Source organism: Oxyura jamaicensis, chromosome Z (genome assembly GCF_011077185.1).
Source record: "Oxyura jamaicensis isolate SHBP4307 breed ruddy duck chromosome Z, BPBGC_Ojam_1.0, whole genome shotgun sequence".
Lineage (NCBI taxonomy): Eukaryota > Metazoa > Chordata > Aves > Anseriformes > Anatidae > Oxyura > Oxyura jamaicensis.
The window spans coordinates 43,009,953-43,028,422 of NC_048926.1; the positions used below are offsets into that span (position 1 = coordinate 43,009,953).

Consider the following 18,470-nt stretch of genomic DNA (forward strand, 5'->3'; position numbering starts at 1 on the left):
TTCAGGGTACATTTCAAACAAACCCTATAGAAAACGAAAGCAGCTCTGAATCGCCTTCAAGAAACTTCACCTCTGGGGGCATTTTAGCGTAGCAACGCCCACCTCTTTCACGAGCAGGAGACCCTAGCTTTACAGACACCCGCCTTGCACTCTGACGGCAGCTCTTCTAAGATTGCTAGCCTTCCAACCCGAGCACACGAAATCGCAGGCAATAGCCGCATGGAAAGCCTCCAAGGAAAACAGCAGCATGGCAGGAAGCAACGTCGATGATTCAGCAGGTGTCACCGCTCCTGCTGTGCCAAAGGCACCGAGGGGGCCGGGCTTTCGCAAGAAGGCCAGGGAGACCCTGGCGCTTCAGCTACCGGGCGGCACGATCAGGCAAAGCCCCGAGCCGGGCCCCAGCACGCCCGCAGCCCGTGAGGCCAGACTTCCCCAAAGCGCAGGCAGCGAGCCGCAGATCGCGACAGCGGCCGACGCGGCGGCGGCTCCGTGCGGCTCCCAGCTCCGCGGGGCAGCGCTCGCTGACAGGACCGGCCGCGGCCCCGGCGCTGACAGGAGGAGGGGGAGGAGGAGGAGGAGGAAGGGGGACGAAGCCCTCGCCCCGTCCCGTCCCGTCCCGTCCCGTCCCGGCCGCGGCCCCTGACCTGCCGCACGCTGCTGGTCTCCGCCACGGCGAACTCCTCCTTCTCCTTAGGGGTCTTCACCGTCACCTTGATGATCCGCGGCTCGGCAGGGTCCTGCCCCTGCCCCTGCCCGGGGGACCCCGGGGGGCTGCGGCGCCCCGCGGGGCTCTCGGCGCTCTCTGACATAGCGGCCGGGGCCGGGCCGGCTCACCGAGCGCAGCTGCCGACGGAACCAGCCGGGACCTGCCGGGACCACCAGAGCCCGGCCGGAGCCTCCGCCCCGCTCGGCTCCGCTCCGCTCCCTCAGCGGCGGGCGGAAACACCCGGCTCGGCCGCCGCGCGCGCTGATGACGTCGCGCACCGGGGAAGTTACTAGAAAGGGGAGCCGGCTGCCCGGCGGGGGGAGGTTCTTTGTCAGTGCGCATGCGCGCGCGCGGGGGGGGGTGTTGCCCGTTGCCCGCCGTGCGGGGAGGGGCGGAGGGGCGGGCTGTGGTAACGTGCTGTCGTGTGTCAAATCATCGTAATACAAATAAAGTAAAGGACTGCGCGTCAGCCTACGGAAAGGCAGCGGTGAGGGGCTGCCGCTGCTGCTCCCTTTGGTTATCAGCAGCTGCTCAGGGGTAACAAATGACGCTGACGACTTGAGTGGCAGCCTTCCCTACCTGACGGCCGCGTTCGCCTCAGGCTTAGACCAGAGCACCTCGGTCACTGATCTGGTGCCGCCGGTTAGACCCTCTCCCAAAACATCGGGGCTTTTCCTGCTGGCCATGAAGTCAGTCAGATTCCTCTTCCTCTTTCTGTGTAAATTGTGTCCGTGGCCCTCAGTTCTGGGTTCAAACACGTTTTTCCTCCTTAAATTAGGATTAGCTTTTCCCAGAGGAGTCCGACTCCTCAAATGATTTGCTGTCTTGCTCTGTTACCGGTATCGTCTCACCACGGGTGAATCATGCCAGTTGGGATCAAACCAAGCGTAGCACAACACAGCAGTCTCCAACCCTCTGATTTTTATTTTTTTTCCAGCTGGTCAGTGCTGCCCTCCCCATCGGCTGGCAGAACAAGGGCTGTTGTGAAGTAACGCTTTGCACTGCAACCAAGCAGTGATTCCAAGCAGGGATCAATCCGATCAAAGTGCAAGGAGATGGTCCTCATCCAGGGCTGTTCTGGCTGATACAATAGCTCTTTCTGCCTATGGGGCCTCCTGGTGCACGGTTTGTACTAAACTAGCACAACCGCTACCCACTTTAGGTTAGCTGAGGTTTACTGGTTAGATCATCTAACCAATCATCTGTAGTATTTACTGAAAATACCTAATAGACAAACAATACTACAAATTCTTTTAAGATAATAATTTGAATTGATCAAAAGCTCTTAATTAAGCAGAGGAAATGTTAACAGAGAATGGTTATTCCTTCATCTTTTTTGGTACAGATAACAGGAGTACGAGCGTTCACTTGCCCATGCTGGAAGCATCAAAATGGAAAATACCCTGAAAGAGGACAAGGTGCATGTGTGTTTGCAGTGAGATATGCAGAACACAACTTAGGCACAATGCATGGACAAGTGAAAATGACACAAAACTATTCTGAGTTCTTACACCTCCTTACGCTGCCACGTTTTCAAACAATGTCCTTTTTTTCCTCGTTGTTTTTAATCTTTCCCATTTTCTTCCATCTTTGCTTTTATTTCACCTTTCTATAATCATCTGTACAGCTTTTCTTCATTAACTCGTGATCCTATCGAAGTACTTAGTGCAGAAGTTCAGTTTAATTCCCAACTCTGACTAGACATCTCCAGTTTGATATTTTTTCCATAGGCAGTCGATTTTAACGAGTACAGTCAGCTAAATTGGCTTAAAAAAAAAAAAAAAAAAAAAAAGAGTTCACAGCAACTAGAGATTATTTTGCATCAAAATGAAAATACTGGCTGAAGTCAAGTTGAACTAAATTAAGAATATCAGCAGAAGGTCCTGACGCAGTTTAGCTAAACTCACTTTAACATTCTACCTGAAGTTAGTGATAAAATTTTGAATTTAGACAAGGCCTCACGTGGTCTAAGTACAGTAAAACTTAATGCAAGAGCTTCAAAGTTTTGCTATAAACTAGACATAACATTCCATATGTTTCTGAATATTAAAACCAAAACGTAACAGAAATACCTTGGTAATCAGTTTTTAATGAATAAGGGAAGAGAAAGAGCATACACCTCTACTCCTGTGGGACCTTTACAAAATTACACACATATTAAGCTTCCCCTTCCTGATTTACTGGAACAAAGGTTAGGGTTCTTTGTTTAGACGCAGTTAAAGGGGTTAAATCAAAGCTGCATGCTAAAGTGTTACCAGATAGACAACGATTATCTTTTGCTGCTGATATGGCGCTCCCTGCATGGATATGCTGCTGCCTTTATGTATAGCAAACCACGAGCAAAGTGCGTTGTTAGAGCTGAATCAGAGGGCAACATCCTTGTCAGCTCATCAGTAATTCCAACAAAAAAAAACGTTGTTGTCTCACTTTCAGTGGGATTTATCTTCACTCTCTGAAAGATGCTAAAGATTTTCATAAAAGTAGCGTTACACAGGAACTGTGTAATGCTCTGAGCTTCAGAACTGTGACTGCTCGTCACTGCATTCATCTGTTTTATTCTCCTGAGTAGTTAACAGGCATTTTCCAATTGTACTATACAACCGAAGCCCCATCCATATGTATTTTTGTTGTTTTGATTCACAATCTTTTTGGGTATCTAAAATTTTGTAGTCATACATGTCAGAAATTTTATTTCGCCATCTCTACTCTGTACATATCCTGTGCTTTGGTCTTTCCACTAGGTCTCTGTAATCTGTACTGTGTGGAGCTTTTCTTTGAGCAGACACCTCAGTCCCCCCCACTTCAGATTTTTTTCTGTTCATTTTTAATTCATTAGTATTCCTAAGTTCAGTATGGGAAACTTCTCTGTGTTACTGTTTTAACTACGTACCCCAAAGGTAGCACAGAACCTATGCAGTGTAAGCATGTCCAGTAAATAGGAGCCTTGTAGTTTTTGTACTTCTGACTTTGTCACCTTACCTTAAGATTCTGATGATGCTTTCTTTTTTAAATGCACACGGGGGTTGCTTGTTTTCCTTTTCTTTCAAAGCAACTAGGACAAGGAAAATATTCTTGAAGTTTTGTACAGGAAATCAGAAGTTTGTCTATCAGTAAATTATGTACACTCACAATCTAAAATGACACATTATGGGAAAGAAATAGCAAGAGAACTGCTGACTTCTCATAAGAAGGCGTAGTGGGAGTCTCTCTCCTGAAACAGGTTGCAACAACTATGAAAAGCAGCTTTGTCTTCATGAACATTCAGTTTTTACAAATGTAAAAGAAACAAGATATGGGAAAATATAATGTTTTTGTCCAGGTATCATACAAAACTTTTAGGAGCAAGAGCAACAGTGTAGAGAACAATTCAGCAGGTTTGTGTAATTTATGCAGATCCCCAAGGGGCAGGAGGATCAAGACAAGTTGCATTGAACAATGAAAACTATATTCAGCTTTGCCCCCATTAGAAATGTGTGTTTTTAGCACTTAAAAACAAAATTAACTTTTTTTTTGAATGAACATGCATTTTTTAGAATACATTTTATATTTATTAAAAAAAAATTCTTCTGTTGTTAATCAACATGTATTATACAAGCAAATTCTTATGTATGTCAAACACAGTACAGGAAACACAGGTTAGTTCCACAAGGCTGGAGGCAGGGTGTGGAGCAGAGATTACTGAGAAAAAAATCTGTAAAATACAAACAGAAGAGGAAATTTAAACTTACAGGAATACTAATGTACAGCATAGCTGGTAGCCCGTCTTTTGGGTTTTGTCTTCTAGACATCTGAAGCAGTACAGCTTTGAATTCTTATCTCTACATATAATTTCACAATTTAGAAATACCTGGAAACTGACTGATTGGATTTTAGTAGGAGATCTATATTCTGGATTTCCTCATTTAAAATTGCTTACAAATACAAGCGTGTTGGAAAAAAGTCACAACTTAAAGTTACAGGCACCACTGTCTCGACTAAAAAGTCTGTCTTGTTCTGGTAAATATTTCCTATGGAGCAGCAGATAATGAAAAATGTCTTCTCCTGCCGGAATCAGTTATAGTTGGCTTTCTTTCAAACTATTAAAAATACAGGTTACTTTCATCCACCTAGCATCCACCTTGTTTGATAGAATAGGACAGATGCTGCAGTTATATGTGGTCACAAGGTACAGTTTTGAAAGAGTGGCGTCAGGCCCAGGTATCCATTCTTTCATGGGAATGTAGCATTTGGAAAATAATTTCAAAGAGCTGGCAAAGGCAAGAAAAAAAAAAAAAAAGGCAAAAATCAGTGAAATTACAGTAAGACTTCCAGTCTTACTAAGAAATTTGAATTAATATGGACTATGTCATCTACATTTCTACATGAGCTACAATGACTAATTTCTTAGAAAACTCTTATTCTGCTGTTAGCATCTAAGTGGTATTAATTTTCAGAAGTCACTGCTAATTATAAAAGTTTTACAGATTCATCGTACCTTACTGGTAAAGACTTTTGTCCCATTTTCCTCTCCTACCTCCTCATGAAGTACCATCTTCACACCTACTTTGCTTTGGAAATTTTTACTGCTTCATTGCAGTCAGTAATAAGTCTTCTGGATTTAGATCTTTTCTGGTTTTAGCTCTACAATTATTTTTGTTTGTTTCCTCCTTCCTCTTTTCTGTGGTTCTTTCTCTCCATCTTATGCGTTCTCTGCTGACTTCCCAGGTCCCAAAATCCCAACAGTGATTTTCTAATATGTTTCTAGTCAACCAACTCTTACTTCACTTCTGTAATGCTCCACATCAGCAAATGTGCAAAGATGAGTAACATGCCAGGATTTAGTGCTACATTGTTTTGCACAAACAATACTGTATTTTTATAGTCGTATCACTGACAGTTTATGCAGGGCAAAAGAACTGTTAGAGATTTGTCTTATCCCAAGGTTAACTGTTTATTATTGAGTCTATTGTGAAGAACAGCACAGGGAGTTCTTCAAAACTGTGTGGGAAAGCTCACTTCACACAGTAGTTGAAGGTCACCTTCAGCATTTTATGGCAGAAACTCGTGTAGAACACAGATGTCCTACACAAGGAGATGCCTTTGCATTATTATTTTTATTTTTTTTTGCTTGGTGAAACTACATGCATGCTAATGCATTTGTAGCTTAAGAGTCATTAAGTGAAACCTTCAAAATGGCAAAATCTATGAAAGCAAGAATTCAAACACAGAAATGGAAGAGTAAGTTTTATTGAATGATAAAAAACTAATGGCATTACAATTAAAGTTTGAGCTTTGCCAGAATACTTGTTTTCTTATTTTTCTTTTAAGTGCAACAAATCAATTATTCAGAATGTTAATCAGACTAGTAACTGTTAATTTCTCTTCAAAAACTGCATAGTTAAGCAGTTGTACAACAAATATAGAAATTTCTGCAAAACCCTGAAGAAAGATTTGATGTTTTTTTTACATTGAATCTAGTAGCAAAGACGATCACCTGCACTGGTCAGATTCTAAGTGCCTTTTACCTCTTTTCCAACTCTGTAAGAGAAGATAAACAAATGCTTAGTTAATGTAGTAGACATGTCATTTTCTATCTGCAGTTATTTGCTTTATTAAATTAGTATAAAATGTCAAGAAAAAGAAAAGGAGTTGCATAAGCTATACAAATATTATGGGACACAAACCCATCTGAACACCACATACAGTTACATAAATGAAAACAGCTGAGGTATTTATAGGATACATAATTGAGATTTTAACATCTGGTGATAAAAAACACTCTGGTTTATTGCTTTTCTTTATTATTTTTAACCCCCACATTTTTGATTCAATTTTTAAAGGCTTCCTCGTATTTCAGAGAAGTATTCCCTAAAGACAGCAAACCTGGTGCTATCAGAACCAACACAAGAAATGGAGACAGGAAGGGTTATTTTGATCTTCCTGGAAATATTACAGTGGAGAATAATAGAAGTAGAAACAATGATCCCTGCATGGCAGACAAGACCATTTTTTAAAATAAGCAAATAAAAAAAGAAAAAACATGAAAAAACACAGCAAGATGTGTAAAGATAAAAGCATATACTAGGGGATGTGGCAAAGAGTAACAGACGAGGTGATTTTGTGGTAATTACAAAAGCATGTAAAGGAAGATGTTTTTCAGTCAGTACTGTTAACTCTGTTAATCCTGCTTATTACAAGTAATGATGAACTTTTCTTAATAAAAAATGTCTGTTTACAAAAAATACTAAATATTAGCAAAATACTAGCTATAGTAGTAAGAACAATGATATGAATGAATGCGACAGTAATGGATTTACTTTAGTTTCAGTTAGTGGTGTGAGCACTCAGCTTCTCCGTAAGGCTTCTTCTGCCTATAAGGGGCTGAACTACCTATATTTGGCAACGGCTGCACAACAATTTTAAGAAACAGCTTGTTCACTTGTGGTAAAGTGACAGGGAAAAGATGAAAACAGAAAGACAAAAAATTACCTATAGAATCAATGTAATGTCAGCCAAAGAATACATGTTATCTGAAGACATTTGTTTGCCAAAGTCTACAGGGCTACTGTAACAGTTTCAACTATATCCTATAGGGTCTCCCTGTAACTTACGCAAAAGGTCACAGCAAAAAAAATATAAACTGTGTCAAGCCATACACAAGTACAAATCCTCAGTCTCATGGGATTAAATATTTGCTGTCTTCAAAAAAGTCAGAACGTTGAGCATCATACTGCAGTTAACTGAAATTTACTAACATGATTTGTATCAGTGGCCAAGTTAAACAGAATATGCACAGTCAGCAAGACGCTGATCTTAGCACTCAATTTCGACACAACCTGGTGTTCATCTCCTACAAAGATTTGGCTAGAGACAGAACTCTGATACAGAACTGAGGGAAGAATGCGTGAGGAAAAAAAAAAATCTACAGTTAGTGCAGTTACACAATTAGACACAGTATGGGTGGAACTTCTTGCTTTTCTCTACCAGCATATTTCAAGTATTAAAATACAAATTGGTTTTGCTACCATGTGTGTTTTTTTCCCCTACAACTTGAACTGCAAATTATTTTTAAATTGGAAAAATTCAGGCTAACAGGTCAGCTTGGAGCATGTTACCTCATGACAGTCTCAGTTACATCAACAACAGATAAAATTACAGGTATGTAAAATAACAATACCTGGTATTTTGTTAATTCTGCCTGCAGTAGTTTCACTTTGGACCTTTCTTGCTCTAATGCAGCATGAAGCGTAGTTACCTAAAAGCATACAGAATATTCATTTATAAAGTATGGTTAACATCTACAAGTTTATCAAGTCAATTTAGTTCTCCATTAGTATCATGTGGACAAACCAGTAGTATGTGCTGGATTCAAGAAAAACTACCAACTACAAATAAAACATTCTTTAATGACAATTATTTCCTAAGCAACATTTACAGGTTTACCTGTATAATGCTGTTGAAAGCTATAAAGTTAGAAACTCTTCTGACTTTTGAGCTCTGCATTAATTTCTTCCATAGAGCACTTAATCGATGCAATATTATGCAATAGAGATAAGTTTACTAAATCATCCTTAAAAATTACTACGTGATAATGTGTTCGGACAAATTACTAACTTGATAAGTTTAAATGAGTTAAAAGGCTTAGAACAGTAGCCGTAAACTGAAACTAAGCTTAAAAATCTTGTGTGCTCTTCACAGTGGTGGCGTGCCAACAATCATGCTTAGAAGTCATCTGCACCTCACTTGTGTTTATACAGCAGCCTTTTCCAAACCAGAGACTAGAAACAAACAAAAACAAACACAACAACAACACCTCCAGACCACCACCACCAAAAAACAACGCTGAAACAACATACAGAAAAAAAAACATCTTCTGAAGCACACTTCAGAGCTTCTGAGCTTGGGTTACCAAAGGATGACATTCTTAAGACACTGTTGAAGGCAAGATCCTTTCAGGCGTGCTGAAGTCTGCCGTCTTTCCAGAAAAAGTTTTAAGTTAATCATACTGGAGATTTACATGTCATCTGACACACAATTCATTAGCCCAGTGCTACGTAACATTTTTTACTTCAAGCAAGTTGTGGTTTCAGCTTCCTCCTATCATTGCCTTAAACAGCATTTTTGAAGTACATTAAGAAATACTTGCTTACCTGTAAGGTCAATTCATTTTTAATAATTTGTGATTCATTAACCTGTAGGAGTATTTCTGCTTTGTCTTTCACTACAGAGACAAAAAGAGACAACAAAGCATGAGGATTTTTCTAGATCTGCAGGTCTTCATCTGCAACGGCACTGTGATGTTTCTTTACTTCACTATTTTGTTACTTCTGAATAACTCTGCCTTCACTGAGACAACAGAAGATGTCTATCAAAAATAGGTATTAGCTACCAATGCCATTAGTTGCAGCTTGAAAAATTCTGAAGGTTAAACCTCAACCTTGCACTACTTATACAACACTTAACCCTGTAAGCAAATTTTGGAGACAAAATACAGAATACTCTAACTCTGTACAAGATCAGATCTGGTAAAACCACAAAGTTGCTTGGTTTTTATATTCCAACACTATTCCACATACACAGAAAAAACCTTCAGAACTTTACCTCTTTCCTTTTAAGAAGAAAAAAGTTATACTTGACTCAGAACTGATTTGAAGTAATACAGTTCCAATGAGTTAACATTATGAAGCATTCATAATATTGAGAACTACAAACAACTTAGCTTTTTTATAAACGCACTTTGCAGAAAAAAAAAGTTGTTTTTTTTTTTAAAAAAAAACCAAGATCTAACCCAGAGAGGAAACTACAAGAGCTAAATTAAGAAATTGAAAAACAAAGGCAATTTTTTAAGGCAATTAGTGTGTCTGGTATCACAGACCCAGCCAATTACTTCATACAACATTAGGCGTAGTTATCCCTTAATATCCCTAACACATAAGAAGATACTAGAATATTTATGCATGCGCAGTGTTAGAGGAGAACTATCACCATTTCATGTATAATACGGTTTAGCTGTCCCTATTCATTCTATGACAAAATTCTTCAAGTAGAGTGTTTCCAACTGTTCATAGCAGTTTACAAATATACAAGAATTGAACATTTACCAGAACCAGGGCCACTTGAGGCTAATGAGATCAGTCCAGAACAGATGAAGTCACTAGGAAAACGAAGTCCAACTCAAAGAATCACTCTACCTAAAACCTAACTAAGCAGTTTAAATTGCAAAGAATTATCTCAAAATGCAACTGATATTTGATTACATAGTATCAGAAATGCAGTAGTGTGTGGTCCAAACCCTCTGTTTTACTGGAATTGCTGTAAATAAATGGCTTTCTAGTTCTTTCTAGTCACTATGACAACTATTTTTTTAAAAAGCTGCTTGGAAGGTTTTTGCAGGTTTTTAAAATAATTTTGAAGTTTCCTGATAAAACTCTTACTTACTTTCACCTTCTTGAAGCATATTCAGAAGTTGTGCATTTCTTGCTTTTACTTCTTTATACTTTGCCTGTATGAAAGAAAATAAATTATTACCTGTATACACTATAAAAACATTATTTAAATAACCACAAATAAAAGGTTTTTGGGTTGAAAATAATCACTGCTGCAGAGAATCTGATTTGTCTTAGGTAAGTAACAACCAAAATAATGGATACGTGACAAGTGAAATGGGTGAATAACTGAAAGCCCAGAAATTAAGGTAACCACAAGCCTTAGAGGAAGTTAAAAATTGTGTCAGTACAAGAATAATCATTTAGAGCTGCCTGAATTGTAAAGGCCTGTTGCATCAAGGGCTTTATGGTTTCTTGCCAGAAAAGCATTCAGACAGCACACAATTATAAACACACTTTCTGGATAATATAAAGAGTTGTCATATTACTTGGTGTGTAGAGTAAGATCTTGCTGCTCTACAGACTATTTCATTCAGTATTTTTAGTTCGTAGTTACTGTCTCCTTTTCAACTCTTTAGAGGTTACTACTCAAGAACCCCTTTTTGATTTTTTTTCCAATCTGACACGCTTTCTTCATAAGGCAGCCTCTTCCTTAACCAGCCACCAATGCCCATTATATCCACGTATCTTAACTAAACTTATTTTTCCTGTCATGAATCTCTGGTTCCTGTAGGCTCCTGAAAGAAAACTGCACAACAAGTTCTATTTCAAGCATACTTTTTTTTTTTTTTTAAGAAGCTATCACCTTCCACTTAGAGTATCACCTAGTCCTCACAAATCTTACTCCCCCTAAAAAGTTGAAGCTACTGCTTACCCTCCAATGCACTGAAAACATGAAAAAAAGCTATTAGTATAGTTTGTGGATCATCCAGTTTCTTAATGTCATGGAACCATGCCCATGTGCATACCCAGTAACTGCAGCCCCACCACAGTTTGTTTTTTGATTGTTTGTTTATTCTTTTGTTTGTTTTAAATAATAGCACTTCCAATTCCAGTATACCAACACACTGTATGACAGCCACAAACAACAAACATTAACATTTACAGGAACTGGAAGGAAATGAAATGGCATTTTAACAGATGTGGTATTTTAATGTTTCAAAAATTTACACTTAAGGAAGACTTTTGATGGCCACCTAAAACTCTGGACTCCCTGGACAAGTTTGTAAAATTAAGCAGCTGTATCATCATCTATCATCTCACCAATATTCATATGCATTGTCTGTATTCTGCCAAATGCAGTGAAGTGCTAACAGTGCTGAATCTGAACAGATTTATACGTAAAAAATAACCTGGGGATTACAACTCTAGTACACAATGGAAACAGCTTTTAATGAAGTTTATGTCTTTAATAATATCAGTAAATCTTTGAAGCATCAGAAGACTCCCAAATCAACCTGCTCAATCTACATTAAGCAATGAATAAAAATCATAATAAAATAATTTAATCCCATGCTGCTTCACTCTTTGTGTTGCAATACCAGTTCCTTGAGGACTTTTTGCCCTTGTTGCTCTAGATACTACCCATACAGTGTTAATACTGCATGAACACATGGAAACAACTAGAGGCATTTTTCCTAGCTATTCCGGTATATAGTGATATCGTGTAATTATTAAAGAGCAAATCTATTTTCCTGGTGTGCTTCAGTATATATTGAGCCTGACTCCAGTTTTACTTGTATTTAATAGAAGACAGAATACAGGATTTCATTCTTGCTACACCGCAGCTTTAAGCTTAAACCTTTCCAAATACTGTTCTCTTTAAAGAGAGATAAAGAGAGTCCACTTCAGATAGCGGACTGAATCTCTAAAGAAAAACAACAACAAAAAACCTACAACAAGTAAGGAGTTCATGAATGCAAGAAAAGCTTATTTGAATTAAAAATAAATTCCATTTTACAAATTGGAAAAGACCCGAGGAAATCCAACTTCCTGCCCTAAGCAGAGCTAACCTCCAAGACAGATCAGATTGGTGAAGATCTTGCCTAGTCTTAGATTACTACTTTAATTTTTTTAGACTATTAACAAAATAGCAACACTAGAAAACAACTAGTAACAGATATGCCAGATACAAAGTTTATTCCTGGGTACCCTGCATTGATTCTTCTAATTATTTTTGGATTTTTAACTTAGCAAAAAAAGACCACTTCGTATAGTAGGAGTGGATTATTTTTGCTCTATAAAGACAATCTGTGTCCAAGCTAAATCATCTCTACAGATTAATACATACATTATTTCAAAATGGATAATAAGATGCAACTAAAGTTGTATTTTATTCACTGCTTTAAAGCTTTTTAAGCTACATACCTCCCACTGAGTTATTATATTTTTAAGTTGCTGAATTTCTGCATCTTTCTTTTCAAGCTCAAGCTTTAATTGTTCTGTTCTTCCATCTTTCATAACGCTTTCCTGTAAACAAGCAAGTATCATTTATTAATAACTGAGTCATGTGAATTCAGTTCTTAGGAAAGGCAACTTATTTATTATAAACTAGATTTATTTTTTTAATGGAAATTGGATCAGAGTATCTTCACAAATGCCAAAAGAATAAACAAGAAATGCAGTAATAAGTATTGGCATGTTCTGTGAGGAAGAAAGTATTTTTATCACACGTGATTTAAACACCTCTTCAGATTAATAAAAGTATTAAAAAATGTGTTATGGGATTTTGTTTGGTTTTATTCTTTATTTCTTTAGTTAGGTTCTTTAAGATTATCCTGCTTGTAATTAGTGCTATCTTCTCTCAGGTGCTCTCTTCTAATCATTGATGTAGTTTCAAGAAAATTTCTCATTTCAGAGTGACTTCCATTTTACATACCTGGTTCTGCTCATGAGATGTACAGTTATCTGTTTCATTGCAGTCAGCAAGCTGGTCTCTCATTTTTTCTCTTTTAAGTATTTTGTGAACATCATCTTCTAGCCTGCTGAAAAATCTCCCATCATTCAGTGAAGTCTGGGAAGAGCTCAGCTCCTGTCAAAGGTAAACATCATAACAGATTTCCCTTTACACGGCTTATTATTGAGCTTCATGCTTCATTGCTTCATGCTTCAACATGCTTCAAGAATAGCTTAAGTCATGGAAGACAATATCCTGATATTATTTTGCCTTGTAGACCCGGACAACATCGTGATTTCTACATAAAGAATACAATACTGGTTGAAGAGCTAGAAATTAAAGGTCATCATTTAACTGATTGTGGGATTACACGAAAGATCTGATTTTAAATTAGATTTAAATACTTTTGCACTATGCCCTCCCTGTTTTGTTTCACTTCAGTGTTAACTGTTCTTCCCCCTAAGAGCTTTAATACTGTTGCACTGTACCGCAACATAGTAACATTACAACACTTTCTTAACCTAACATGCTTCTTGTTTGTACTACGACTTTTATTTTTGAACATGCAAATTTGCAATTTGCATCAAATTTTAAGACTATCTGAAAACTAAAGAAGCAAGAGCTATCTCTAAGAAAGCCAACACTATGTTCTCAAGTACTACACTCCAGACACACATCCATATTAAATCTGCGTCTGTATAAGTTTTCCAAATGAAAATCAGCCAGTTTGGGAATATATATTGTCACTACAGAGAGTGCCAAAGTAAGTACTTTGTAAATATAAGAATTATTCTTATTTAGTAAGAAGATTTAGTTGAGTAAGAAGAAATTAAGACTTACCTCATGTTTTTTAGCAAGGTTATCTGAAAAGAATGGAAAAAAAGAAATGACAAGAAGAAGTCACTGTAATCTTATACAGCACACTATTAAAGCAAGCCATTTTGAAAAGCGGGGACAAAAAAAAAGTATTGGAGTTCTTCAACATTAATCACCTCTCAATGCCACATTAAAAAAGTAAAAAGCATTAGAAGTAAAGATTATAAGGTGCATTTTGGGTTAATCTCTGTATATTTGATTTTTTCCCAGTTCTTTCACACTATTTAAATCTAAAGCAGCATCCCATATACATTGGCTTCAGTTAAAGTGGAAGGCAATGTTTTTGGTACATACGCTTACAACTTTTTGTTTGGTATTGTTTGTTTTTTTTAACTTAGGCTTTTATAGCATATTTCTCACTGTATGCCTGAATGCCTTCCATTGCCTCGTCTTAAGATACTAATGTTGTGCTATTTATCTTTTTCTTATATTCAAATTCTCTGGAAAGAACGTGGTTAATAATACTGTAAATTAGATAAAAAAAACATCCTTAGAAAGAGGATGTTAGAAAACAAGTAACTTTCTTCCTTTTCCAGACTCTACCTTAACCTTACTTCTTCACTAAATTTCAGCAGCTTTTCTCTATAATCAAAAATTAAAAAGTTCTAAACACAAATTCTTTCTGTATTTGCTCATTTTAATAAAAAAACGGTATTGAAGAAAGGCAAACCAACTTGCCTTTCAAAACAGAAAAACTCAGTTGCCTGAAGAATACAGATATACTACATCACTCCAAAAAAACACTTACAGATTAAATAGGACACAGTGTTTGAGTTTACTTCCCACCCCAGGGATACAATAAATTATATTTTCTTTAACCTTTTATTTTTCCCTGCTAATTTAACTAGTCTATTATTATATAATGAACATTTAGATTTTAGACTTTGTAGGACATGTTAACTTCAACTCATTTAGTGTTTGTTCATACACAGTATCAATGAACAGAGACAGAAGGTCATTTTGCTGTTAGCATACACACTATCAAAATTCCAAGTAGAACAGCTCACATGGTATGATAAGGCATACCTATATTACTGTCTGACTGAAAATCTTTCAGGGACACAGTGAGAGGTTTGTCTTTTCCTTGCTGGTTCTTTCTTTTCTCTTTCTTATTCACAGACTTTGACTGAGGTGAAGTACATTCATTGTTTTCATATTCCTAGAAGAATAAAGTCCCACTGGTATAATTTTCTTCAATACCCAAATATTGTTTTACCTGAAGCTTTATAAATGAAAAATATGGTGATGATATATTAAAGGAGACTTTGGCCTGAACAGGAATTTGCAGACTTCAGATTGGTTTAAAGAGTATAAGGCACACGTCAGCAATTAAGCATCGGTTCTGTTTTCTGAAGTAGAGCATTGCTCTTCACTAAACCACAAATGAATTATCAGCCTAATACCCCCTCAATCACCTCTACAGTTTTATATAAAAACTCAGATGGAGAATATAAGGTAATCAAATGCAAGAAGGTTAGCATTTTCTTTTTTTAAAAAAAAAATAAACAGTCTACTGTACCTTCATTTTATTCTCGAAATACGTTTATTCATTCAGGAGAAGTAAGAGTAATTAGTGTGCAGCAATGCTCTAACAGCTGTCTCCTTTTGAAATCAGACAGGCTGGTACATGATATCCATTTGAATCTAAATAACACCTCCCCCCCATATCTGCATTAGCATTTTTAGCGAAGTGTCGCTATCCCAGATGTTTTGTTCTATTTTAGCCTAATCAGTCTTAAGGAAGAAATGTTATACGAAAAAATATGGAAATTGAGTACTTTTCTTTCCATGAAAACAATGTTTTTAACCTGTACTCATGTGTACTGTTTATTGAAAGGTAATTCTCAAGAAGTCTGCACAAAATAAAAACACTACTATGCCTGAAGATTGTCTTCACTTTCAAAAATAACTTCTAGTACACCAGTTAAAAATTCAGCTCTGGGTTTTAAGCATTGTGGTATTCTCCCTCCTCAAATAACTGAAGTACCATATGAATATATTTGCATAGAAGTGCACGTGTAGATTTTATTTCTTCATGATGCGTAATTATGGTTAAACTTCTATTTTTTGTAACATTTTATTGTCTCCTGAGTTATTGCTAAGAAATAAGTACCTGTTAGAAATTAATATTTATTTAACCATACTTTTAAAGAAAACTCCTTGGTATTTTGTAAGAACCACTCAGAAAATAGCAGTCTGAACCAATCTATTCCTTGACCAGCTGAGGGAAATGTATACAGCTTATCAGAAATGAAATATTTAGAACAGAGGAAAGTTGTTAGTGAAAATGCAAAAGTTTTAAACATAACTAACAGTTTCAGAGAAGTCAGTGCTTTGATCTTCTGACTCTCCAAGTGTGCCAGATTCGTTCTGAGCAAGGTCAGCATCTCTTGTTGTACTCTTCACAGGCCAATTAAAAACAAAACAAACAAACCATCCAAAATAATTTTAGATATGGTTTTTCTCAAATCCTCTGTTTTTCTAAACTCTCAAGGATCTGAGGAGTAGAGGCAGACAATGTAAATGAGAGAGCTGTACTTTTAAGAGTGATTTACTTTACTTTTAAAATTCAAATCTCAAAAACTTCTACTGTTTTTACATTAGGATGAATCCCACAAATACCTTTTTGTGCTCTTCATACTCCAGTTTGCTCAGCAGCAATGCTTTTTCAAGATCAGCTTCAAACATTTCAGATGTCAGCTGAAGAAACAAAATTAACATTCCTTGTGACTGGTTTGTTAAAACATTAAAAAAAAATAAAAAATAAAAATAGCAGACCAAACTGAGACCACATTAAAATTTCTGTTTTGATACATGTATCAGTAGAGTAACCAGAAAGCTTCACTGATGTGAACATGGCGTTATTAACAACAGATATAACTTTTGGTATTATGAGTAATAAAATAACTTGCTTTGGGAAACATTTTGATAGATGTAAGCACACAGTAAGTTATAAAAATCTTTATGGAACATGTATCCCATCTTGAAGACTTGTTTATGAGATTTCAGACTAAAAATAAAAATAATTTTAAACAAAAGTCAGAGGGATGCTAAGGGATTAAAAGCATCATCATCAAAAGATTATCAGAAAGTCTGTGTTCTTTCATTGCACAGCAAAGAGTAAGCACCCCTTTTTTAAAAAATCGCTTAACAGGAGAGCAGAGCTAAGCCAACCTGAACGATTGAAATATTTTCCTTTTCTATTTCTGAGAACAGAAGTGCAGCATGCAGCAAGGAGAATGGAGAGAAAAAAGTGGGGAGGAAAGGTTTTACAGAGACAATGGTGAGCTTTCTTCTGTTTGATTTTTGTTTGTTTTCCAAACTTGTTTCTTAGTTTTCTTTCAGTACTAGAATCAGTAATTAGGAGTTTTTAAACTGACATTAAGTTTAACTGACTGAAATTCCCACCCAGATCAGTGAACTGCTTTTGCCCACAACTGCTGAATCCATTCTGGCCATGGTAACTATCTACCAAAAATTAGGACTTTTCTATTACACTGAAAAGCTCCATCTGAACATGAAAAAAAAAGAGAATGAGGATAGGGGAAAAAATACCAGAAAGAGAATAGTTAACATACAGAAATATGATACGTTCACAAAAAGATTAACTTAGTATTTATCACTTAATGTGTCTGTAAGCAGTAATTTAGAATCCCGTGTGCTAAATAATTATCACAAAGCGGTGCTGACATAATGTTACTATGAATATTAAAGAAATGCATTATGTGATCTCTAATACAACAATAACCCTATCATAATTAATTTACCTAGTAGTCATTCAGTTCTGGACAGGGCTGAGCATGTTTGAAGCTGTCTGTAAGCACAACAGAGGTCACTACTTCTAAAGCACTCCACTGAGCTGCTGCTTAGACCTGACTATTCTCAAAGACAGTCATCCAAAAGACTCCCAAGCACATTCAGTCCTGCTTCAGTGCTCACAGTCTTAGTTTCAGCATAGTCTCATTATCACTTAAACATATCCAAAATCCAGAACCCACAGATTCCTTTTGTTATGTACTCGTGATACACTTCTAATAACTAAGCTCTGAGTACATGTAATACCCCTCATAAATAGAAATACATGCACAAAACTTAGTGACTCTCTTCAAAGTTTTCCTGAAGAAAGACTAGTATTATCCATCATATTTACACAATAGCTCCATAGTTAGGACAAACTTAACTTTTGATGTCCTCTAGTCAAAATCCAGTAGAAGGAAACTGTGATGAAATATGGCAAATTGAAAGGTAAATATGCCAAGTGGAACTCTTAATGTATTGGGAGCTGCTCTTTGTGGAAGTGCATCCCTTTCTACAACATCCACAGCAGGGAGCTGCTGTTTCTCATCTGGTGCTGAGTATCACCCTCCCTTACAGTACACCATTCAACATTTACCTCTTCATCAATACTGTATTATTGGACAAGGGAAACTGTGGAAGTGAGAGAGTAGGATTTCATGCCTTCTGAATGTGAACAGTCTGAGTCCGTATCTCTTCTCTCTGATAAACATGTGCAAGTTGCAATTTGAACCTTCCTGTTAATCAGTTTCTCCCATTCAGAGATGTTTTTATTAAATCTGATGATACTGTCAGTATAATTTTTACCCCCACCAAAAAAAAAAAAAAAAAA

The 18,470-nt window shown here is 37.1% G+C and overlaps 2 protein-coding genes across 4 annotated transcripts in view; both read right to left on the reverse strand.

Moving 5' to 3' along the window:
* The window catches only part of UBQLN1 (ubiquilin 1), a 30,256-nt gene extending 29,300 nt beyond the window's left edge, over positions 1 to 956 (reverse strand). The window contains exon 1 of one of the 3 annotated variants that reach the window (XM_035309382.1): positions 645 to 956. In XM_035309382.1, the coding sequence (XP_035165273.1) occupies positions 645 to 809 (165 nt within the window). In that variant the 5' untranslated portion in view covers positions 810 to 956. The remainder of the gene's footprint in view (positions 1 to 644) is intronic. The other 2 variants (XM_035309380.1, XM_035309381.1) reach the window with 2 other exon arrangements.
* A 4,960-nt stretch (positions 957 to 5,916) lies between these two features.
* GKAP1 (G kinase anchoring protein 1) overlaps positions 5,917 to 18,470 on the reverse strand; it is a 21,624-nt gene continuing 9,070 nt past the window's right edge. The window contains exons 5-13 of the mRNA XM_035309383.1: positions 16,466 to 16,543; positions 14,870 to 15,002; positions 13,808 to 13,830; positions 12,950 to 13,102; positions 12,439 to 12,540; positions 10,124 to 10,187; positions 8,836 to 8,906; positions 7,863 to 7,940; positions 5,917 to 6,223 (exon numbers count right to left, since the gene is read on the reverse strand). Of these exons, the coding sequence (XP_035165274.1) occupies positions 6,176 to 6,223; positions 7,863 to 7,940; positions 8,836 to 8,906; positions 10,124 to 10,187; positions 12,439 to 12,540; positions 12,950 to 13,102; positions 13,808 to 13,830; positions 14,870 to 15,002; positions 16,466 to 16,543 (750 nt within the window). The 3' untranslated portion in view covers positions 5,917 to 6,175. The remainder of the gene's footprint in view (positions 6,224 to 7,862; positions 7,941 to 8,835; positions 8,907 to 10,123; positions 10,188 to 12,438; positions 12,541 to 12,949; positions 13,103 to 13,807; positions 13,831 to 14,869; positions 15,003 to 16,465; positions 16,544 to 18,470) is intronic.